The sequence below is a fragment of the Nelumbo lutea genome, chromosome 5, assembly GCF_056320005.1.
Source record: "Nelumbo lutea isolate HS-2025 chromosome 5, American lotus-T2T, whole genome shotgun sequence".
Lineage (NCBI taxonomy): Eukaryota > Viridiplantae > Streptophyta > Magnoliopsida > Proteales > Nelumbonaceae > Nelumbo > Nelumbo lutea.
Genome location: NC_142688.1, coordinates 16,314,170 through 16,339,617, shown reverse-complemented (window position 1 = coordinate 16,339,617; position 25,448 = coordinate 16,314,170). Strand labels below are relative to the sequence as shown.

General features: G+C 36.9%; 2 protein-coding genes and 1 non-coding gene across 3 annotated transcripts; all 3 read right to left on the bottom strand.

The window, feature by feature from the left end:
• Positions 1–1,954: 1,954 nt before the first annotated feature.
• On the bottom strand, positions 1,955–2,028 carry TRNAT-AGU (transfer RNA threonine (anticodon AGU)). Its single transcript has one exon. It is a non-coding gene; the product is annotated as a tRNA-Thr (tRNA).
• A 13,522-nt stretch (positions 2,029–15,550) lies between these two features.
• On the bottom strand, positions 15,551–17,893 carry LOC148850612 (dihydrofolate reductase). Its single transcript, XM_088944283.1, has 6 exons — positions 17,556–17,893; positions 17,368–17,466; positions 17,204–17,245; positions 16,940–17,069; positions 15,983–16,084; positions 15,551–15,857 (listed from the first exon to the last, which is right to left on the bottom strand). Exons 1-6 carry the CDS (start codon positions 17,766–17,768, stop codon positions 15,712–15,714), a joined length of 732 nt encoding a protein of 243 aa, XP_088800409.1. The 5' UTR covers positions 17,769–17,893; the 3' UTR covers positions 15,551–15,711.
• A 5,576-nt stretch (positions 17,894–23,469) lies between these two features.
• On the bottom strand, positions 23,470–25,195 carry LOC148850611 (uncharacterized). The gene is made up of 2 exons (XM_088942874.1): positions 24,266–25,195; positions 23,470–24,118 (listed from the first exon to the last, which is right to left on the bottom strand). Exons 1-2 carry the CDS (start codon positions 25,094–25,096, stop codon positions 23,675–23,677), a joined length of 1,275 nt encoding a protein of 424 aa, XP_088799000.1. The 5' UTR covers positions 25,097–25,195; the 3' UTR covers positions 23,470–23,674.
• Between the last annotated feature and the right edge of the window lie 253 nt (positions 25,196–25,448).

Below are 25,448 nucleotides of genomic sequence, written 5' to 3'. Positions count from 1 at the left end.
TTGGAATGTATACGTAAATGGCTTAAACTTGGGTGGCATCCAGTCCACTCTGCCTCTCCATCTTTATGCAATCTCATGTTAGAAAACTTATATATTTATATTCATAAAAGCTTTTCAGTTTGCCACTTGCTTCGTCTATCCTAGCTTAGAAGAATCTTACTAAAAACAGGGGTGCAAATCAACACCCCTTTCTCTGTAACACTGATATTGACAAGGCAAAACCATCACTGGGGTCTTTTATGCCTACAGTGAGAGAGAGAGAGAGAGAGAGGATGCATTTTCCATGTCGACAACTGACATGGCCGTTCCGTAAGCTTTTAACTGACAAGGGACCCCTCTGAATCAACAACATATCATAGCTCCTTTGCCCACTTGAGACCCACTTGTTTTTCGTTTCCCCTACATGAAGGCCCTTATTTATTTATTTATTTATTTATTTATTTATTTATCTATTTATTGAGCCTTACTTTCTAAGTGCACATGTTTAGAAGCAAAGAGAGACAGGATTGATCCCTGATTTGCCTGCAAAACAAACTCCATCTCTTCCTATAAAAATGAATTAAAGTGAATCAAATATCAATACCTGAACGATTCTTTTGATGTCCTGTAAAGGGTGGGTAAATTTCCACTCCAAATGGGAAGTAGTAATCTCAATCTGAACTCTTCCATTCTTCTGTAATAAATGTTCTGGTTAGCATTGTTCTCACTGTATATCAAAACTTAGACATGCATGATAAAATGAGAGGAATTGGGGTTTAAGCAACTCATGAATTTCTTTGCCTTATATAGTCAAGGTGGGACCCATGACAAAACGTGAATAATTTTGTCTTATAATATGTCTTTTCATGGGTGCCAACTGCCATCTTATCCCAAGGGGTGGAAGAATCCCAGAATTGTATTATAAAACTAAACAATGCAATTAAACAGAGTTGGAGAAGAACATGCTCAGGCCTACCATTAATCCATTATGAACTCCATTTTATTCATCAGTGGTGTGTTTAGTTTAGCATCTTTAATTTAATTTAATTACTCATACAATTCCCGGTTCAACAACTCCATACTCCATACCACGAGGAAAAACCTAAAGGAAGGGCATCTAAAATTAATAGTAGCTCCTTTTATAATTATAGCCGAGGGACCGCATCAATCTGAACACTGTAGAGACAGTAATTAAAGTGCCTCTAATAGTAGACTCCTGTTGTCATGGCAACCTTTTCCTTTCTGCTAAAAGTGATAGATTAAGAATTGCAATCTAAAGGGAATCCCTTCAGATTTCAGTCTTCAGAGGGAAAAATTTCGTCTTTATTTTTCTATGAGAAAATCAATTTTATTTGTCTGTTTATAAAATGAAATCTATTTTAATTGCTGTAGAGTAGGTCTCAAGTGAGTAACCATGCCATCATCAGTTGTCCAAATTATTGGGTTACGGTCCGGTCCAGCCCATTATTGGCAACAACCCTAACAAGGCTCCCACCTGGACAGTGGACACTTGTAATAATGCATTTAGGAAGGAAGGCCTATAGATTGACAGAAAGCCTCAACAAACCCTAGAGCTAACACTTATTAACATCAGTGGTGAGTGGTGACTGATGAGAAGACATCAATACAATACCTTGCAACTTTGCAAGGGTGCATGTCTCTTTGTTGCAGCACATTCCTCCTATTCACTCGACCAGCCAACTTTGGAAGCCTCTGTGACTGTGAGTGAGTGCTAATTCCAACGGCCTGCCTAGGCAATGGCAATAGCAATAGGGGATATCTGTCCAAGTCTGAGTCTAGGAATGTCAGTGGGTTGGGTTATGTCTTATGTGGTAAACCTGCATCGACCCGGCCCTTATTCGAGTTTGATATCTTCGGTCCGACTGGGTTCGGGTTGAAGTTCTTTTGGGTCAGCTTCGAGTTAAGGCAAACCCGCTCACTTTTGGTTGATTGAAAAAATATATTTGTTATTATATGCTTTCATTGAGACTCGAACTCAAGACCTCCCGCTTACTAAACGGGTGCTCTAACCAACTGAGCTATGAAAGCAGATACTATTTCAGAAAAATATTTTTTAATTTATAATTTCTTCCAAAGGAGTAGAAATGCTTCATTGTTTTGTATTCTTTCCAAACTGAACCCAAATTTATATAATATAAAGTCATAAACTATTATATAACCTAAATTGTTCTCATTTCCTCCATTTTCACTTTTCAAAAAAACCTACTAATTCCCCCCCACTCTCTCAAAATAAAAGTCCATTTGCACTGCAACTTGCAAAGCTGATATGTACAGGAAAAGTGGGACATTTATATTTTACGAGTTTCATCAATTCTTGGAATGAAACCCCTGGAAAAGATGATCTTCCAGCATCTTCCTTTGTGTCTGACTCTGATGCCTGATGGACTGATTATGTAACAGCTAATTAATGTATAACAAAAAAATAAACAATGAATAAAGGTCGGGTGGTATCAGGAATGGGTCCACTAGACGCGTAGCTAAAACTAAAAGTCTGGTCTCCACTATTTGGCTTCTACCGTGTTCGTGTGTAGTCGTAGCCCGTAGGAAGCCACCATAAGATGGGCTCCCTCTAAAGACAAGGCCTACAATAAAATCGAACCTAGTTAGACTTGTAACCATATGATATGTTGGTAATGTACTATACTTTATACTTTGTGGGTGTTAATGGACATCTTCCCTTCCATGATTTCATCCATCCAAATGCATGCATACAGCAAAAGTTGAGCATCAGCCGGATTTTCGCACTCCATAATCCCCACAGTGGGACCCATTTAAGGTTGACAAGTTATGGTCCCCAGACCACTTTTAGTTCAGGTACTTATGTCGCCCCAGAACCTAAAGTTCTCCCATTATAATAACTTGCACATGTTCTCCCAAGCGACTGTCTTGGATCTGGGGAACCAGAGCTATAGTTGCGGTATGGGACCCTCACAACTTGCCAGTTGTATGCTAAAGACAGAGTATCGGCACTGGTGTGTGGTAAGGGTTCAGCCCTAAACGACCCCAGAAGCTTTCATATGGCCCACTTCGTTTTCTGGTTCAAAAGGATGCTCATCCACTTTTCCTCCAACCTTATACATCGAGGCCTTGTTACTCTTTACATGTTTAAGAATTAAGATAACCTCTTTTTTTATGTATTTTTTTTTGCATCAAATTAAAATTTTAAGGACTGATGTTTAATTTTTGAGAATATTTTTCATTTTTAATTACTTATATATGCTTATATATTAATAAACTATAGATAGATTTACATATAAATTATTCCTAATTTTTCATATAAATTATTGAGAATAGTTTATATATTAATAAACTATAGATAGATTTACATATAAATTATTCCATAATTGTTATAATCATCTTTAGTTTTACACCCTTGTTTATCCAAATCTTTTTATCATATGTTTACAAATTTTTCTTCTATACACCGGACACCGGATCGATATCAAAACTTTTAAAGAGGGTGGGTTGTGATGCAACAGTAGTGTTGCTCCATTGTGACTTCGATGAGTATGTTTAAATCTTGGAAATTGTCTGGTCCTGTTTGGATAGATTTCTACTTTCGTATTTTTAAAAATATAAAAGTACATAATATATAAAATGCTTGTATTTTGGTATTTTTGATTTGAAAATCGTTGGAGTAAAAAACTTTCAAAGGCATGCTTTTGAAAACAGAAAGTTCATTTTCTATATATTTGCAAAAACACGTCCATTCATACTTCTGATGACGATTTTTTTGATGGTTTAATGGTCTGAGACTGGTGATGGCGATCTGATTCCAGCAGTGGCGAACAAAGGTCGGGTCGAGAGTTTTATTGAACAGTGGCGAACAAAAGTATAAAATATATGTATCAAAATATCATGGTTTTCTTAATTTCAAAAGTATGAAATTACTTTATAATAAGGTTTTTAAAATCAAATCAGACAATAGATCGATCACAGGTCCAGTTGCCGGGATAAACGATCTAAATGTTTAAACTGAATGGATGATCCATTCTTATAAAAAATAAAAAACAGTCAAAACCGTTGGAGGGGGGGATTCTCACCAAATGCATGCAGCAAAAGCAAACAACACAAATCATGCTTTACACTCCATAATGAGAATCATCGATTCTGATGCCTTTCTTCTAAGGCTGTGTCGGCACCCTTGATGTTCCACCGTAACCAACAATGTTTTGAGTTTATTCTTGAAATAAAAACACCATTGTTTCAATTTGAATCCTGTTTGGTGAGGACCACATACATAGCATCAGATCATTCAGGGTGTTGAGATTTTGCCTTTCCAGAAAAGGAAATATTTTCAAGCAAATCGTTTTATGGCCAATTAAATACAACACCGTCTGAAGCCAAATAAAAAAATTAAACATTTAAACTCAAAACGCTTATGTATCACTGATGAGGTGATATTTATAATTAAAACGATAGTGATACCAAACGGCACTTAAATTTAAGGCTACAATTTGGGCCGGGTTGGTCCGAACCCAACCTGAAAATGCTGGGTTGGGTTTGGTTGGATTGATGTTCGGGTTAGGGTTAGGATTGAAATTCATGAATCTGACTTTACTTCGGGTTGGGTTAGGATTGACCCCTTAGGCAACCCAGCCCAACCTGAACCCGACTCTATAGTATATGTCATATATAAATATATGTTATATGTAATATATAACATTGATTATTTAGATGCATGATATTTGTATAGCCCCACCACATAGTATCATGTATTTCTTTTAAGATAATCACTTCACTTAATCCTAATAAAAAAGACTAAAACCATAATAACATTAATTTATGTTTTTTGAAAATTTTATTCTTCATCTCCTTTATGTTGTTTTCTGCTCAAGAAAGATCTATTGTAAGTCATAACACTTGTTTTTTTTTGAATTCTATACCAAAAGAACAAAAAAGAAAATGTCAACAAATAAGTACGAATGAAACATAGGATTAATATATGTACTGAAAATTGAGTTGAGATCTAAAATCAAGAAATTCAATGAAGTTTTAAGGGATGGAAAGAAGGTTGGGTTGGGTTCAACCAAAGCCCAATATAACCCAAAATTGACTTTGAGTTGGGTTGGATTGGGTTAGGGTCGAAGGAATTTAGTTAAGGTTAGGGTTAGGGTTGGGTTGGTCGGATTAGATTAAGGTTAGGATTGGGGGTTTACAACTTGGATTGAATTAGGGTTGGCCTCAACCCAACCTAACCCAGCCCGACTTGCAGGCCTACTTAAGTTATATACCTATATGAACAATGAGACAATTATGTGGCGCCTGGTCCCTCGATCATTCAACAGGTCTCGTGATCTCAGATTTTAATCTGCTTTGTTTTCATCAGTTGATCAAAAGACTTTTTAAAGTAAAACTAATAAGCCTAATTAACTCTGGTTCTTGGTCTTGAATATGCAAGCTAGAGAATAGAGATGGATATTCTTTCAGAGGTTGTTCTTGTTGTGTTTGGTGGAACCCCACTGGTGCAGACCGACCAGATGAGTAGCAAAGTAGCTAGCTGAGGCGATTCACCATCCACTGTCCAAGCTCTACCCGTGACTTCTCATCACGAGACTACGAGACTGGGACAAGGAAGAATGGGTCACCAACGCCTTGGCAGCATATATGATGTTATGGTACATATCGTGACATGATAATTAAACGAGGTGATTCTCGCATGAAATAAAGAAGAACCCCTCCCTCAACAATTGAAGAATAAATAATAAGATTAGCATAAGCGGAAAAGTTCGATCAAGCGAAAAAAAAAAAAAAAACTAGCAGATCCAGTAGGAGATATTGTATTTTGGCCACATCAAAGAAATATTCGTTGTTGACATAACAAGAATTAGTCTACAATGTCATCTTCTTCTTCGGAACCAAATTGGTGATTTTGACCTGACCTTAATTTGCTTGTCACTATGGTGCTGTTACGTTCTTCATGTTTCTGTTGATTTCTGGTTACAAACTCACAATAGGCCCAACCAGCTACCGTGACAACTCGTCAACTACCAAATTGAAGATATTGCACCATATATCTAGCTTTCTGTGCCGATGAGATACTATCAGCCATGAAATTTGAATTTTGTTTTAATATATCTTATGGAAACAATGCCATTTGAATGTTACATTTCTCAATGCAAATTCATAATTTAAAACATGCTCCAATGACCATGACGCCCATCTGTAAATGCTCGCCTCATTGATATCCAGAGTACTTCAGCATCGGGGGATTGATTATTTGCAAACAAATTCCTTGTAGGTAGCATACCTATAGAGTATAGAATGCATATGTTACATGTATAGATGAGTTAGAAAATTAAATTAATAAATACATGGTGCTATGTTCTAAGGTGGCGTTTGATAGCGTTGAATGGAGCTCCGAACGCCGAATTTTTTGCTTTTGGGTTCTTCGGCCAGGGTCATTTAGTAGGAGTCTAGATTCGGTGGATCCTTTGGTTTATAGGGTGCGTGAATCCTCCAATAGGAGGGTTGCACGTCGCCTCTTCAGTTCTCCTCTATTCCATTAATTTATGTAATATTCAATTTGTCCTTTTCCTTGTCAGCGTGGTTCAACTGGGCGATAAAATACGAAATCAATGGAAAGGAAGAAACTCAAACTTTCCCTTTTAGTTGCATTATTCTTGACAACATTTCAGGCTTCACTCAAGTGGCGGGATTTAGCTTGGTTAGAATGCACAAGAATTTGAATCTCTTTTCTTTGTCATTTTAGTCCAATTTATTAATTATTAAATAAAGCAAACTCCATAAAAATTGGTGATAATGGGTTTATGATCAGTAATTGACACAGATATCAGTCCAAAAGTGCAGCAGTTTAATCGATGAGAATCCGAAAGAGCAAGTTGACTTCGCTGCTCGAGAGTTTGGTAATCGGTACTGGAGGAATGCCGTTTTATTACCTAGAATGGTTTAGTTCAAGTGTTCGTAAATTGCACTGCAACGTTGAAGACATTATCATTGGTAAGATGTTGGGGAATAGCAGATGGCATTTCAAACTTGCAAACAAATTGGCTTTCAAAATATCCTTGTTTGCATTCTTTAGGGCTGAAGAAATGTCATAGGATTGAAGACTTATTCTTGGCATGGATAGGGCGTGCATGCATTCAGGTTAAGCATCTTACCCTTGTGGGACGAAGTTGATCAACACAAACATAGTACAGAGCTTGGTGAGCGTGAAAAGATTGAGCATAGTTGGTTAGAAGCTTTGATGTTTGATATTAGATGGGTGTGAAAGATTGAGCGACTTAAGCTTGAAGATGAGATCAAAGCACTGCCCATGTTTAGTAGACTTGGGGCTGTTTAGGTGTTGCATTAGTGACGATGGCATATTGTGCTTGGCTTCTGCACAGATACAGTGTTTAGAAGTGCTATCTTTGGGTGGTTGTATAGGTATTATGAATCGAAGCTTGAATTACCTTGCCATAATATGAGGGAGTTCGGTGGAACAGTGAAACCACTGCCGATGGTCTGTAGAAAGGAAGAAAATAATATTTGAGATGAAAAGCAGATTTCTAGGAAAAGGAGAAGGCGAAGAAGCTAACCGGAGGTTATTTCCTTGTCACCGGCTGAGAGTAAGCTGTCGGAGCTCGGTGAAACAATGTGGACGCCGCCGGTGGTCTTGTGTTTTTGAGCTAGGACTTGGGCGAAAATGGAGGAGATAGAGAGTTCAAACAAAAGGGTAAAGATTGGCTTTATTCCTTTCCATTGATTTCATTTTTTACTACCCGATTGAACCGCGCTGATAAGAAAAACGACGAATTGAGCGTTAATTAGAATCACAGAATAGATAGAGGAGAGACGAAGAGACGACGTGCAACCCTCCTATTGGAGGGTTCACGCGCCCTGTGAACCAAAGGGTCCACCGAATCCGTACTCATTTGGTGTAGCAGCTCGAAACACTGAAATTTCCTTCTAGCTGTTTAAGTAGCAAACGAAAATGGTTTTCCATCCATGCCCTTTGTCACACCCAAAAAAAAACCCAACTATTCATCATTTTCGTTTTCGAATCATTAAAAAATTAGAGAAAAGTCACCAACAAAAATCATAGATTAGACTAGAGACGAAGAGCTTCCAATGACTGGCGACCAGCGACTGCTAACCAAAATTGCATATTAAACTAAAGACGGTGAGATTTTGATGACTAGCCACCGGCAATTAGCAAACAAAAAATGCAGATTAGACTAAAGATGATGGGCTTCCAATGACCGGCGACCGGCGACTAGATGCTAAAATCATAGATTAGATGGAAAACGATGAGCTTCGAGTGACTGGCGATCGACGACTGGCATTCAAAAACGCAGATCAGACTGAAGATGATGGGCTTCCGACGATTGGACCAGTGACTGGCAAGCAAAAACGTATATTAGATTGAAGATGAAGGCTTATGGGCATGCAACTAGCAACGAAAATCATAGACGGTGGTGTTGGGCCCAGCCCATTATGGGATATTGACCCATATTATAGTTCATTCTCCTTCAGTCAACTGTTATTTTTCAAAAAAAAAAAAAAAAAAAAAAAAAAACTAGGGTTAGATTTTCTTTTGTCGGCGGCGTGTTGAATAGAGAGGAAAAGAGAAATCGAAATACTGTGCAAATTTTTCAGTGCGCAGGATTCATCAAATGGCCGAAACTTTCTGAACCACCGTCCGATCGAGCAGAAATTTAGACAGTAAGTGGGTAACTCATTTTTCTTCATTCTGAACGGTCAGATCTTTGGTCGGAGCTCTAAATCGCCGGTTATTTGAGGTCGAACAGAAGCAACTCGTAGTTATTCGGGAAAAGAAAACATTTCGCGGCAGTCTTCATCAATTATTCTGATCAAGGGTCATTTGTGGTTCGATTTGGCTGAAATTTGGTGGGATTGTTCGAAACTCACAGACCTACGATCGGAACGGTGGAGATCTGATTTGGAGTAGTGAAAGTCTCCATGTTGTGGCCTGAACAGTAGCCGCGTTTGTGAGTTTTTCTGACTGTTATTTTCACCGCTTTTAGTATTCTCGTTTGTATGTTTGAGAATCTGTATTTGCTCTAAGTTTGTGAGCATATTGTGGTGTTTGAATTGCTGTAATTGATACCTCAAGTTATTAGTGGAGATTTTTGATTGGGTTTCCTTGACCCCGTGGTTTTTACCCTTCACATTGGAAGGATTTTCCACATTAAATATCGTGTGTGTCTCTGTTTGTTTGGCTTATGATTGTTTTTGTTGATATCTTGTTTGTAATTGTGATAGCTGAATATTACAAGTTTTTATTTTTGGGAGAGAAATAGTTTGTGGATAAACTTAGTTTCTTCCCAACAGGTGGCTCTCTGCTCTATTTCAACCTCTGCCTCCAACCTTAGCATCAATGTTTAAGCACCAATGTTTCAAGTGTCGAGAGGTTGAAGACAACCTCTTATTTTATTATAATGTCATTTTATGATTAAGTTATTTGAAAACATATTATTAATAATATGTTATAAAATATTATAATAATTAAGTTATTATGATCTATTATTATTTAAATAACAATGGAGGGGTAAATTTGTAAAACACAACCTTATCAAATGTCACAACATTTAGATTACCAAACAACTTAATCGATATCCACCAAAGCAGCTAAACGTTTTCAAAGGTCTTTTCAGACTTGAGAGATTTATGGAATGCCACCAGTTTGTTTATAGGAAAGCAAATAAATCCTTACGCCAAATGCAATTTTAAATGGATAAGTAGGTGGCACTAAAATGTTTGCCCATTCTTATGATATTGTAATAACAAAATAGGCATCATCCTTACATAATTGAGACAAGACTTGGTGGATGACAATGACGAGCAGGCTTCTCAAATTAATTAAAGAAAGTAATTTTACTTTGAAGGAACTTTCAAGAAACACTCGTAAAGTTGTTTTACTTGAACAGAACCTGCATGTGCATGGAAGATTGGAGTTTTGATGGGTAACAATTTTAACAAGGGCTTCGTCGAGCAGGACCTGCATGCCATTGGCCAGTTTATTGTTGTCTGGCACGAATTAGGTCCATTCCTGATTCCTGATTATCTAAGGTGGGTTGGCTGAGACTAGGCCAATTTCTGTTTTTGGCCAATAAAATGCCTCATGCCAAACATCGTGCCATTTATAAGTCTCTATAAAGCTCATACATAACATACTAACCTGAAACCACAGAGCTGAGCACCAAGGATTACTTACTCTGTATATCCTCATTCGCCTTCATTGGTACGAAATTTTGTTTAGCCACATGTAGCAGCTGCCTGGTGGAATTCCTACTGTTGAACTTAAAACTCATCATGGTCTGGTCGTCAATAGCATGACTACAACCACCACCGAAAAGAACCTTTGCTCACATATTTGTTTCATCTTCCTTGGTGGACAATGCATTTCACTACGCTTATAGCCAAGTTAAGTGATCGGGGATTGCGTTGGGCCAGGCCATCTTGATGGGCTTTAGGCCCATTTTTACTTTGATCCTGCCGTGTGAGTATATATATATATACATATATATAAGATATAGATATACTTATGAGTCCAGTTTGTAACGTAGTTTCACCAACGAGGGTACTACCATGTACCAACACCATGTGGCCCAAATAAGATTGTTAAAGGGAAGAAATAAGAAAGACTAAAAGAAAATCAAATTAAAGAAAATATATAGCGACCAAAGAAATTCCAACAAATTAAAAAGAAACAATGGCCAAACAAAGATAGGGTAGCCCAAGTCGGACCCAGCCCCACCTTAATTCATATGTGGGCCGGGCTTGGAATTATCTAACATAGTAAGAGACTATTTGAATTTGCTGATAAATATTTAAACCTCCCCACTCTTTAAAACCTCCCATATTACATAAAAGTATTGAACGTTATGCCCAATGGACACCTCAAAAAGATTATTATACCACTGCAAGCTAAATGTTGTTGTGTTAGAAGCAGTGTTTTCAAAAGCCGATTGCTTCTGTTTTACTTCGAAGTTGTTTCTTTGGCTAAAATCATCAGCGAATCATTGACCCGGGCATTTCAAATGTTGAACAGTCGACCTAGACAATGCTTTTTGGTTTTTCTTTTTTGTTTTTTTTTTTTATTTAATTTTTTGTTAGAACACATCATCCATTCAAACCGAATAATCAGATCATTTGACTCAGGAACCAGTTCCAGAACGATTCCCTATCTGATCCGGTTTTATTAGAAGGTTCTTATTCTTTTATTATTATTTTGGGTTATGGATCTCCAAACCATTCCCTAACACTTAGAAGATAAAATAAAAAACAACGAAACTATGAGTTACAATATTACACACAATTAGGCCTAATAAACGAGAAAACAAGATTACTAACGGTCATAGCAAAAGCCTGAGCATCATAATGAAATCTTAGCACCGTTGCAGTGCCAAATATCATTCTTTATTCATCAATTCAATGACAGACAATTAGGGGTGGATTTGAGCTGAGCCGAGCTGAACAGTACCAGGCTTGAGCTCGGTTCGAGACTATTCTACAAGGCTCGAGCTCGAGATTGACTCGAGTCAAAAGTTCATAAGTTCGAGTTTGGCTCGGCTCGGCTCAGTATATATTTTATAAAATATTTATTATATATTTTATCATAAAAATATTTTATAAAAATCAAAATTATATATAAAAAAATTATTTTATATTTAAAAATTAATAATTATAAAATTTTTATTATATATATATTATTTTCTATAATTTTATTATATATATATTTGAACCGGCTCGCGAGCCTCACAAGCTGAGCTCTAATAGGCTCAAGCTCGGTTCGTTTATTAATCAAGCCAATGGATTGGACTCAAGCTTGACTGAAACCGAGCCAAACCGAATTTGAATAGCTCATAAAAATCTCGACTCGTTGCCACCCCTACAGACAATCAATCACTAGATATTCCCACCTATTGACCAGAAAAAATGGATTCACACGTCTGCATCCAGAGCCTCCACCTTCTCCACCATAGCCTGAATGAACAATCGCCGTGGATTAGTCACAACACGTACCATCGGAGGTAATCATCACCACTTCCAGTAAAGGAAGAGACCTCCATAGTCAGTAAGATCCATGGTATATATAGAAATTAGAAACCTCTGTTTAGAATTGAAATCAAATTCTACACTGAAGGTCATAATAATTTCGGTAGTTATCAGGACACTCTCTATTAAAGGGGAAGGGGTGTTCGACATTATGATTGGTTTTGTTTTCATTTGTTTTCAAAATTGTCATTCAGCAATAAAACAAAAACATGTTCGTGAACTTTGTTTTTGTTTTCAGATGTCAAAACAAGTTTGTTTTGTTTTAAAAAACAAGGCATACTTTTTGAAACCAACAAAATTCTGTTTTCTAAAACAAAAACAAATTGAGGTGTCTAACCACTTCATACGGTGAGTCGCAAGCTCTCCATCTCTCACTTCTGTAGTAGCTTCACTCAACTCCAGTAGATACAATGGAGTTCTCACCGTGAGAAAGCCACAAAGCCACAAAGCAGGGGTTGGAGAAATTGGGGAATATTTGAATCAGATTTATTTTTTCTTAGTATATGAATTTATCTTTTGGGTTTTGGCCCAAGGAGCGTAAGGGGTTGGATAAGCTTATAAGCTGATTATATACCCTTCTACCAATATAGTTTAGATTAGGCTAGAGGTATAAATTGGGCCCTGCTGAGTCAGCACGGCATGATTTTAGAGGTTAGGCCAGGCACGAACCATGGAAAGCCCATGCTGGGCCATGCCATGCTGCGGGCTCAGCCTTGGGCTAGTCCAGGCCGTGGGTCCAGGCAATGAGAGGCATTTTTATAAAAATTCAAAAAAAATTAATGAAAATTTTAAAATAAATTTACAAAATAAACAAAGAATTGAAAAAAAAAACTTATTTTATTTTGTGTGAATTTTGATGTATACAATTATTTATATATGAAATAATAAAATGGAATTAAAAAAAAATTACAATATAATTGAAATAGAATTGACTAATAAAATTATATATATGTATAATTGATGTGTACAATTGTTTACGGGATGCAGCATGGTCCACGTCCTACAGTGACAGGCCGGGCCCGGAACAGCATGATTTACAACTCCTGATTAGACACAAGTCCTTTTGAGAAAAAAAAAAAGTGAAAAGAAAAAAATATACCATTTAAAATCAATTTGAATTGAATAAAAAAACTAATAAGACATTAAATTGGACTGATCCAAACTTAATGGTATAAAGTATTTATTAGATAGGATTGGACCTGATCCATTTGTAATGGATAAATAGCAGGTGGGGTCGGATTGAAACAATATCCTGTCCATAGATATAAGATAAGAGTAAGGGTTTTAATGGACCAGGTCTGAGTTGGACCCAATCTAAATTACAGCCAATTTTAATAGTTTGGACGATCCAAACATTGAACTGGATCAATCCAAAATGGTCCTAAATATTTATTGAATTGGACCTGATCCATCTGTAAGAGATTCATAGTGGATCAGACTGAATTAGACCAATATCTGATCCATTGATAGCCCTAGTTGCAGCCTATACCGGTGCAATTGTCAAAAGGAGGGCCAAATCACAGTTTTTGCCCATATTTTATTTTCACTCCCACACCAAAAAATGGTGTGTACACAAAAAATTTGCAGTAGAAGTAGGATAAGATATAAGGCATTATTAAAACCGAAAATGAGTTAATGATGTATAAGATCATGGAGATGGAAAGGGCCACGGATTTATTCTCTTAGCTAGAGGTGTAAAACAGGTCATGCTGGGTTAGTATGACACGCCCACAGCAGCCCATGGAAAGTGCAAGCCAAGCCATACCTCCCTCTTTTAGAATATTTTGGGGGGTTAGTCTGATACGGCCCACGGCTTGAACCTGCAGGGGGTCATGCTGGGCCAGGCCGGTCCGTGGATTGAGTTTTGGTCTGGGCTGGGTCGTGGATCGGATTAAAATTATTTATTTAAAAATTTGAAAAAATATGTGTGTGGGCCGGGCCATGCCAACCCACAGGCTATGGGCAGCATGGTACAATAGAGTGAGCCGTATTAGCCCGACCCACTAACTTGAAACCCCAAACCTGTCACGGCCCGTGGACTATTGGGCTGAGCCACAGCACGGTTTGCGATTTACACCTCTACTCTTACCCATTCTAGAAGGTCATGAAACTCAATTATTGCTCCACTGCATTTGGCTTGTGCGAGGGCTTTTGAGTTTTGACGAACCCGGAGTTGTAGCAGTGACTGTGAACAATTTTTAGTTCTGATGAAGTTAAAGAAAAGGGACTAAACTGAGTTTCTGAAAAAAATTCAGTCACATATAAATGGAGGTGACATATTATTTAGGGTTGGGAGGTCTTTACCCGGTGATGTAATCTGAGAACGGAACACATGCTCCTTTTTCAAATAAAAGGGGAGGTTTGTGTAGGGGTGCGCAACTTGGGCGGTTCCAACCCGACCCTGACCTGATCCATGCCAAGTTTTCGCATAGATTGGTCTAAGTTTTTGGACTGCAGGTCGGGCTTGGACTAGAAAACTGAGGCCTGAGCTAAATTTGAGTTATATTTGAATTGATGCCTCAGGTAATTTAAGCCTGACCCAAGACTGGCCCAGCCCAGTTCAGGCCCAACCCAACACGAGCCTGCCCGAAAAGAATATATATGTATTTTATTTATAAAGTATGCATGTGCATATATATAAAATATGTACATGTATATTTTGTAAATGAAATTTATACTTGTTTTCAGTTAATTCTATTTATAAAATTCAATAAAATTTTGATGAATATCGGAAAGATGGGGCATTAAAAAAACTTGGATCAATCAAACCATTTCATGAATTTTGATGAAAACCATCAAATTAGTCATTTTCTTTCTGACATCATAGCCAAATATAAATACAAATTCTTTCAAACGTGACCAATCCGCCTGATTTGCACCCATGGTTCAAAGTTTTTAGATACACACGAAATTAACCTTTTTTTAGTTTTTCTTCAAACTTTGGTTTTTGGAGAATTAAAAAGGTTTTTTTTTTTTTAAAGGGTGAAATCCCAAAACACAAAAGATATGATACGATATGCGAACATATTGTATCAATTTTTTGAACCTTGGTTGCACCCCTAGATTTTTTAGTATTTATGAGTAATCTGAAGGGAGGTTTAAGTTTGAGATACAAACGGATCAGATCAAATTTGAATCATGGATTATTTGAATCCAATCTGATCCAAAAATTCGATCGGATCTGATATGACTCGATCTGTTCGAATCCTATCAGATCATTGGATCTGATTTGATCCGAATTGTTTTCTTTAAAAATTAATAAATTATTTAAAAAATAAAATATATCATATTAAATAAAGAAAAAACAAAAAATATAAATATTTTTTTAATTATTTTCATCTTATATATATTTTATAAAAAATAAATAATATAACAAATTTATAAAATCGAGCCTCTAAAAAATTTTACACCATTCTTGCTTTACACCGATTCCTAATATATTCTCACTTTTGAATAGAAAAAAACAGGTTCAGTTTCACTTGCTTTTTCCCTCTCATGTCCAACCCTTGACAAAGAAGGTTTCCACTTTAATGGGGTAACCGAAAATCATGGTTGTCATTTACTTGCATAATGTCATAATTGACATAGGGAATCCCATCCCCATAGAGATAAATGATAAATCCAGTCGGAGAAAAAAAAGCAGAATAAATATATGCTTTGTCTTCTGGCTCATATGCCACATCTTTACTAACTTTTTGGGAAGTCTTGGCATTTCCATAGACATCCATTTGCTGGTTTGGCATTTTCCTCCTTGTCATCAGCAGTTCCGTTGCAAGACATTGTCTTTTGGATCTTCTCGAGGAAATCAAGCATAACATTTAGACTCTTTTCATCTGGAAAAAATTGGAAACAAAAGACAAAGAAAAAATGAGAATAATAAAAAAGCAACCCATTTGCAATAAAGAAAATTATCCAGAGAAAGGGGGAAAATTAAAAATAAAAGAAGATGTTCAATTACCAAGTCTTGGGACGGTATGCCCCTTGGGATGATGAACTATGAAAGGGTTGACGAATGATTCCAAGAGTTTAGTCCCATGTGGTCTCAGAAAATCTGTCTCACCTGAAATATGTTTCATTTCATGTAAACTTGTTTACTGCAGATGCCATATAAATGCAACAGTTTAAATATTCTTTTTTGTTGGAGATGCCAATCTCAGTCTAAATTTTTCATTATTAATCGGCAGAAATTTTCTAAAGTTTCAACTGATGACTCCTCTCAACTTGTTTGGACACCAGTTATGTTGCCGACAACTAAGTTCAAAGGGACTCGCTTAGTGTGCAGCCATGAACTCAGCTTGAGTAGCTTACAGATTGAAAATATTCCTGCCCCTTTTACAGTGAAAGCAGAGGCAACCATGCTTAAAATTAATAGCAACGGTATACAAGACGAAATCTGAAACACTCGTAAAAATATTCCTTGACAATTTTTTATAAAACTGACTGACTGATTAAATTAGGGGCCCGTCTCCGGACTATCTCAAATCACATCCCCATTGACGGCCGGTCTGGTGAACAGTCTGAATGTGAATGGATCACGGCCACGGGTTCCGACGTTGTCATCGTTACACCAGTCACCAGGAGGTGATCTTCCGGTTGAATCGTCAAGCCGGAAATGGAACAACTTTCCGGTTCGACATCAATGTCGGTGTTGAAATAAAAAAAAATATTCGTTTTCAGTTCTCACACGTGTTTATTGTATTTGTGAGGGGAAACTGAAAAGTAGAAACACGTATAAAAGTTTCTAGCCACACAGAGAAACGTGTTTCCTAAAGGTTCAGAGACCACTTGTCAATCATCACAATGGTCATGTAAATTAGAACCAACCACCAGGGTTCCAATCCAAGGGTTGAAAACATAGGGAGCACGTGATTCCAGGATCTCTGAGCCCGATGGACTAAAGGCGAAAAGTACCTACCTAAAAAGTGAAGAGAAGGACACTCGATGGGCAACGAATATGCATTCTCCGCCACTGTTGGCGACTGAAATTTTGCCCCTCCAATTATTATCAGAAATTTAATCTTGGGGACCTTCGTTAGAGCCAATCCCTGCCATCAATAAGTCAGGTCTTTAATCCGATAACAAATCCCAGTAAATAATTAAGATTTTATTTTCCAACCACTGTTTTTATTTAGATCCAGGAAAAAAAAAAGCATAGACTTTGAATTTGCGGAGGCGTTACCTTCGCTTGCAGACCCGGTAAACCAGCCGAGAGAATTGCTCCCTATAATGTTCGTGAACAAGAACAACAAACAACGACAACGTTAGAATCGACACCAATGGAAAAAGAAAAAAAAAATTATATATGGAATAAAACTTTTGGCGATGAATCAATATGCGGAATACCTGGGAAAAACCTAGTAGGCCATCGAATGGTCCGTGCTTGATCATATAATCCTCGATGTATTGAAGGCACTCCTGTAAGTTCCTGTACTGCACAAATTCCTAAACACAAACAATGGAAAGTGAAACAGAAATTGTAACTGAATCCATGACGTTGCAGAGCGAATTGAATTCAGAATAACAAATCTAACCTTGTCGAATTGAAACCATTCGAAATACGGAGGGTCGAAAATCCCCTCCACATCGGATTTTCCTTCGGCAGGGAAAGGAGCGTCGACGAATACGAGATCCATCTTCTCGAGCACAGATTCCGGCCATTTTCCGACCTGTTTTCTGAGAATTTCGGCGCTTGTTCTGAAACCATGAAGGCAGAGAAATCTGGGTTTCTTCTCTTCGTTTCCCATGCCTCTCTGCTAAATGTGGAGGTTTCCCCGCTAAACTTAAAACGGGCAAAGAAATCTGGTCTCTTTCCTTGGTTCGTAGCCTCCTTGGCACCACCGCTAGGTTTTTTTGGCTAAATTACAAATGCCCCTCCTGCTATGGGATGGAGTGACAAAATAGCTCCTGAACTTTTATGTGCAACAAAACCCCCCTACTTTTCAATTTGCAACAAAAACCCCCTCACCTCTAAGTTAGATGACAGAATACGTCAAATTACCAAAATTTTCCTTATTTTCTTTTCCTTCACTTTTCTCTTAAACCCTAATTGAACGAAAATACTTCCATTTCTCCAAATGAAACCAACTAAACATAACAAAAAAACCATTTCATTGGTATATAAAAGTTCTTTTCTAATTCTTAATTCATTTCACTAATTTCACTATTATGAATGTCTCTTTTCATCTTAAAATATAAAAATTATCTACTCCTTTCTTTAATAAATTAAGAGAAACCAAATAAAACCAAATTTATATCCACTACAACGAAACCTCTACCATTTTCATTTGAATATTGAACCTAACAAAAAATTTGCTAGGATCTATTGGAACAACTGGGAGGACTTTAATGTTATGTTTAGAAAATTAAGGGTCATTTAGTAGAAAACCCCTTATAGTTTCACAGATTTACTTAAACTTATCCTATAGTTTGCATTTTACTAGCACATCTCTTATAATTTGTAACCTATTTACTTAATCAACCTTTCATTAAGAACTATTTGTTTTGCCATATGAAAATAGCAACATGATCACCTAAGCTAGGTGGGAAATGTTTAAGGAGATGTACCCATGGTTGTTTATTCAAAATTACCCCTAAACTAAGTGGAAAATGTTCAAGGGTATGGATGCATGTTTTTTATTCCAAAAGTACCCTTAACACTTTTTTGTATAGAAAACAAAATTGACCAACTTAAGAAAAATAGAGTGGTTGTCCATGTTTTACTAGGGAAAAAATGGATTCTTTGTTTGTAGTTGAGTTTGGTTAAATTTATTTGAATGGGTGCTAGTGTTAATACTGTCATTTTCAACTTTAATATAATGGAAAGTCAATTAAGTAAATTGATTGCAAGTTATAAGATATGTTTTAGTCAAACACAAACTATAAGGTATTCATGAAGCTATAGGGGGTGTTTAGTAAATGGCCCAAAAATTAATCAAATCATAAATTATTCAAAATAAGTGAGGAAAGAATAGTTTGGCAATTAAAAAAAGTAAAATAACTGAATGAAAATCTTTTTCAATTTATTTTTGGGTAAATTAACAAGACCCCCTTGTAGTATGGGGCCAATGACAAAGTCCCCCCTATATTTTTTCTTGCCACAAAGGCCCCTCTAAACTTAGACCTCCTTCTGTTTGAAAATTTTTTCATTGTTTAAAGTTTCTTAAATGTCAAAACTACCTTTTTTTTTTTTATAATGTTCATTGTCTTTTCCATTAAAGTCAGGTGAAATGGCTACAACAAAAATAACGGTTTTCAAACATTCAAGGAATGTTCCTGGTTAAGGAATTCGATTATATAGACAACATTATGAGACCATGTAGATTCCCAATCTCTTTTGGTATATTTCCTTGAAGGTGATTTTCACCCATTACTAGCAGAGAAAGCTGAGTTGAGGAGATCACCTATCGAGGAGGGAATAGGACCAGTGAGTTGGTTTGTAGCAACAGAAAAAACTTGTAGAAGGATGGAATTTTTCAAACTAGCAGAGAAATCTGTTTTCACCATTGATTACCAAACCATTGATCTCAAGATTCAGAATTATGGGAGATCTACAGAGTCGGTCCGGTCCACACAATCCTAAATCTCAAATTTTTGCATTTTATAGGTGTGGATGAGAAATTATGGGAGATTTATAGAGTCGGTCATAAATCTCTAATTTTTGCATTTTATATGGTCAATAAATTGAAAAAAAGGCATTAATATGTAGACAACAATTGTATTTTTAAAATAATTAAAAAAATATTATTTTAAATATTAAAAAATAAAAATATTTTAAATATTATTTTCTTAATAAAGATATTAAAAATTAATATTTAAATAATGAAAATAGTTGAGAAGGAGAACCGTCGGACTTTTGCTAGAATTAATATTAAAAATTATTATTTTATTGATAAATTTTAAAAATTTAAAAATGATAAAAAGATTAAATAAAATGAAGGTAGTTGGACCAGTGCAACACATGTGCATTATATTGAAACTTTCCCACAAACTATCTACACCATATTATGGACCATCTACGGGAAAATACTATGGACGATCAATTGGGGTGTGCCTCATCCCTATCCACACTATTTTGTAGATGGGGACTATCCACACGTAGCAAAACATCATATCTTACCGTGAAGAGGACCATTCTTGTCCACAATATTTACACTACCGAACGCCACCTAAATTAGACATAGAACTAAAAAAGAAAAAAATTCACAGGAAAGAGGTTCATAACCAAGTAGCCAATTAAACTGAATATCAAATCATGATGACATGAAATATACATATATTCTACAAGTTAAAAAAATACTATAAATAATATATTATACAAATAATAAAATATTTGAATATAGTGGACAGATGGCGAGTTGTTTGATTTTTGAAGTAATTGCCAATGGTTCAAATTGGTCAATTAGCCTGTTTTGGGCGATTTTCTATCTATTCTGGTTTTTTTAAGATATGACCAAATAAGATATAGGTTTGGGTCAACAGTCCAACCGACCAGCCTGATCTAAATTCATAAACATAGGGTCTATTATTTCATAAAGGGGTGGGGTCGATAGAGATGGATTTAGGACTGTTAATGAATCCGATTAACTGTAAAACCTGCGTTGACTGGGGATGAAGGTTTTTACAAGGCATTAACACTTTGAGGCCTGCCTGTCCTGCACCAGGGCTTAATTTACTTTTATGATCATAATTATAAAATTGAATATTTCATACTAATATATTATATCATATATACATACATATATATCGTATAAATCTGCGGCCGGATTAAATGATCAACCCAAACCTAATCGTAACCCAACCCTATTTTGGGGATGAACAATCATATTTTCAAGTTGAGGGAACCTGTTTATCAAGAAAAAAAAAGGGAACCTGACCGACTGACCTGTTGACACCAGTAAGACATATCTTTCTTCCTTTTCCATATTGCTATTGTTATGGGTGTTGTAATGTTGTTTTTGATAGTGTTGTGTAAATCTCTCTTACTTGATTATTTCACTAAATATAGGGGTAATGTTCTGAATTTCACAGGGCGGGATGGATTGGAATCGACTGCTGTAACCCTATATAGGATTGGGTTGGATCCATCATTAATTTCTATTTAATTTAGTTGTTCAGTAGCGGTGTTTGGAATCGTGTAGATCATTTGGTCGCATTCGGTTGTAGATAACTCATGTACGATAAAATCTTGTGGTTAGAGACCATTCACACTTGATTTTTGATATTTTATTTCATACGTTCTCTGAAAGCTACGTTATTGTTTGTTTTACATTTTAATATTTTTGTTAATAAAATATTAATTATTTTATTTAATTATTAATTATTTTTTTATCAATAAAATTATATTTTTAAATTTTAAAATATATTTTTAAAATTTTTAATTATTTTACTATTGTTTTTATAAAAAATTAATATTTATTGGTTAATATTAATTCACCAATGCATTTTTCAATATATTTATCATATAAAATGCAAAAATTAGATATATATAATTAACTGTGTAAATCAAGGTTTGTGAAATGCCGTTGACCTAGACGGTCGGGTTGTTCAACCCTAGACTATCTAGGCAAGCGTTCCTATTTTACCCCAAACCCGGTTTTTGGCCAAAAACCGTTGAAATACTCAACAACCCATTGGCCTTAGAGGTCAAACCATCCACCCGTTCAATAGGTTTTTTATCATTTTTTATTTTTAATAATTTTTTTTTATTTTTTTAATTTGTTTGTCAGAATGGGTTGTCTATTCGAATTGGACCGTCGACTTGGAAACCGATGGTCAGAACGGTTCCATTTCCATGTCATTTTTTAAAATGTTGGTGTAGATCATTCGTAAATGTATATGAGATACATTGAATAAAAAAGTGTGGTATGAACTGGTCCACACCATGCCTACAAAATGCCACTATAAGTGTAGACTGGTCCAGTCCAAACAATTTGTCCACAGTTCAGAACTAGGGCTGCAAGTCGAGCTAGGTTAGGTCGGGTTGAGGCCAACCTTAGCCCAACCCTAACCCTAACCCTAACTAAATTCCTTCAACCCTAACTCAACCCCAAGTCAACTTTCTTCCCATCCCTTGTAGTCTTGTAGAACTTCTTAATCTCATATCTTAACTCAACATTCACTACATATATTAATCATATGTTTTTTGTTAGTATTTGTTTGTTGATGTTTTTATTGGTTCTTTAAGTACAAAATTCAGAAAAAAAAAGTGTTTGAAATGACTATAGTTTATTATGAGTTATGACTTATAATAGATCTTTTACGAGTAGTAAGCAATGGGTGGTAAAACAATAGAGAGGAGATAAAGAATAAAATATTCAAAATCATAAAAATATGTTATTAAGGTTTTAGTATTTCTAATTAGGATTATGTGAAGTGAGTATCTTAAAAGAAATAAATGATAGTATGTTGTGGGGGCTATACAATTATCATGCATATAAACAAATCAATATATATATATATATATATATATATATATATATATATATATATATATATATATATATATATATAATTGGTGGGGGCTATAGAGTTGAGTTCGGGCTGGGCCGGGTTACCCGAGGGTTTAACCCTAACCCAATCCTAAGTAAAATCGGATTCATAAATTTCAACTCTAACCCTATCTTGAGCATCAACCCAACCCAATTTTTGGGTTGAATTTGTGTCAACCCGGCTCAAGTTGCAGCCTTATTCAAAACAACTATGGACTGTGGTGTGGTGTGGACTAGTCCATGCCATAGGGTATGGTATGGATGAGTCCGCACCCACCAATTTCTCATCCACACTACATAACACTCCCTTAGCCTCTCAGACAATCATCCAAAAACCTAAAAGCTTAAGCTGCTACATGAGGTTCCCGAATAGGCTTTTATTCTTTAACAGAGCGCGCCAAACCTGACCGGTTGAAAAACTTTGATGGAATATGAGGTTGATACAGGGTTTGCTATGTCCAATTAATGTCTATTCTTGTTTACTGGCTTCTAATAATATTTAAAGATGATCCATATTTTTTTTAGATGAACGTAACAAAGTTTTTTGATAGAATGGGCTCTCATTTTGGATAATCTCGATTTAAATTATCAGATTCAGGTGAATCCAGACCATGAGCAGTGACGTTAAGTAAGTCATGTGACCCTCAAAGGAGCTACTTAATTACAGTTCCATCAACATAGAAGTTGGACTCTTACAAATTTTTTCTCCGATAATTCTACTAAAATATCAGATTAGTAAAGCAGCAAAAGCCACAAATTCTCCTTTGAAACCATCAAGCTTTGGATCAAGTGGAAATATCGATAAATTTGTTGTGATGCACCCATCTTTCTATACTCTATCAACTTCACCTATAGAAGATAACTCAAATTTTGAAAAAAAGAAATAGAACAGGAAACCAAGATTCATGGATTTTTTTTTTTTCATCTTTTGGTATCAAAGAAAGAGAGATTAACAAAATTGACTTATGATTAGAGTTGCTGGAGGCTTCAAAGAGATGGAGCTGAGAAGAATCAGAAGGGTGTTATTGGTTGAAAAGGGATCGAGGCCAAATCTCAGAGAAGTCCATGCAGGTGATGTTGGTGTATGTGGAAGATGAAGACGTACGGATAGTTTGTGAAATGGAAGAGAAGAGAGGCATACGTAGATTGGGAAGAGGGAAAAATCACCCCGTTTTGGTGCTGGTGCAATTAGGCAACAATATTAATTGATCCGTGGATTCTTTCATAGATGGGAGGCTGGCTGTGGCTCTGGCTTCATTCATCTTGTTCAACTTCACCTTGTTGAGCACGTCCCTAGCCCACAGAGCGAAAAAGGTTTCGTTGTGCCCGATCTTGCCATCCTTGTAGATGCCGAAGCAACGGTGATGATCATCATCGTGGTATGGGCATTCATCGCCGGAGGCGTTGGGATCCCACCATGCACCCTCATGTCTCATCCCCGACCAACTGGCCATCCAGTGGAACACATACTGTCCTACACCTGCTAGTTTTAACCATCCTTTTGGGAAGAACTCCATCACGCTGCTGTTCCTCTCCATCAGGAACATGTTGCTTAACTGCGCCCCGTGCGGGGACACAAGTATATCTGTTGTACCCATCAACCTCACCTGAATTATATTGATCAATTAATCATCCCTCCGGCCCCCCCAGATATCACAGACTAGCTAGCAAGCTAGAAAGAAATCAAGCAATTGCAATTTGCAAGGAAGAAAGAAGAAAAGATGCCAGGGAAGTATTAATTAATTGCTACTGACCTGGTCACAGAAGCTGAGGTCATCGGAATGAGCGACCTTTAACCTGCAGCAACCATCCATCTTTAAACACTCCCTTTTGAAGATACCAACGACAGCCGATTCATTCCTAAAGGACCTCGATCCCCTCCTCAGCAACATCGTCAACCCAATAATCGGTACTTTGTTAACCCCCTCTGCTCTCCTCCTCACCGGCAGCGGCAGGCTCATGTTACAAAACGTCCTTGCCTTGCACCTCAATACATCATACACCTCCACCATCTTCTCTCTCTCCATCTTCCTCCAGCTGTGCCTCATCACGACAGCCTTCTCAAAGCAAGATGGTCCACCAGCGGCAGCATCTTCGAACCCTTCCACCTTGACCTTACCAAAAGTGGCCTCCATGACATTCTCAAGCCACGAACCCATTTTGGTTCTGAGCTCTCCCTTGTGGAACAGAACCCACCTTGTAGGATGGGTGCACCAACCCTCCCTCTTGGACCACCTGACGAATGGCACCATTGCCATCAACCCGTGCCACAGATTATTGTAGTCATAGTAGTTGTCGGAGACGAAGGTGAAGCCCTTCATGAGCGTCGCCCTTTCTGGAAGACTATCCGGCCATGCCAAGGCATACAAGTTTTTCCCGCCGTCAGTTGTGTCATGTCCTGAAAGGCAGAGTAGTCTGCCCTTTGATGCCTTAGAAGGAAAGTATAGGTATTCAATTTCGCCCTCCTTGTCTTGTGTATCGTTCAGGGAGCTCATAAACCAGGTGTGGCCGTCCATGGCGGTGTCCGCAAATCTGAGATCCTTGAGGGGAAGGAACACGACCGAATCTCGGAGCCTGGAGGCCATGGTCTGGACCTCGTTAGTGCTATTAAAGTGCAGAGTTCTGTTAAGGGCATCTCTCTGTTGTTGAAAATTATGAAATGGGGACTGCAAGTACTGGAGGTAATCAAGAAAGACGAAAATGAAGGCGAGAGAGATCAAGATGCCAATGGAGCAAAAGATAGAGAAGCTTCTTTGTTTGGTTAATGTTTTAGATGATGTCTCCACTGATAATATTGGGTCAACCATGGTGTTAAGTTAAAGATGCTTGGAGGGGTGTCTGTGTGTGAACTGAAGATTGTAAATGAAAGAAGTTCCGATGGATCTAAACTCATGAAAATGGAGAAGTGGAGACGACACGTAGCCTTTGGTATTCCCG

Coding starts and splice junctions, on each gene's coding strand:
- LOC148850611 (XM_088942874.1), bottom strand. CDS start 25,096: ATGGCCTCCAGGCTCCGAGATTCGGTCGTGTTCCTTCCCCTCAAGGAT. Junction 24,119..24,265: donor ACCTCAGCTTCTGTGACCAG/GTCAGTAGCAAT, acceptor AATATAATTCAG/GTGAGGTTGATGGGTACAAC.
- LOC148850612 (XM_088944283.1), bottom strand. CDS start 17,768: ATGGGAAACGAAGAGAAGAAACCCAGATTTCTCTGCCTTCATGGTTTC. Junction 17,467..17,555: donor AATGGTTTCAATTCGACAAG/GTTAGATTTGTT, acceptor GTTTGTGTTTAG/GAATTTGTGCAGTACAGGAA. Junction 17,246..17,367: donor GCCTACTAGGTTTTTCCCAG/GTATTCCGCATA, acceptor CGAACATTATAG/GGAGCAATTCTCTCGGCTGG.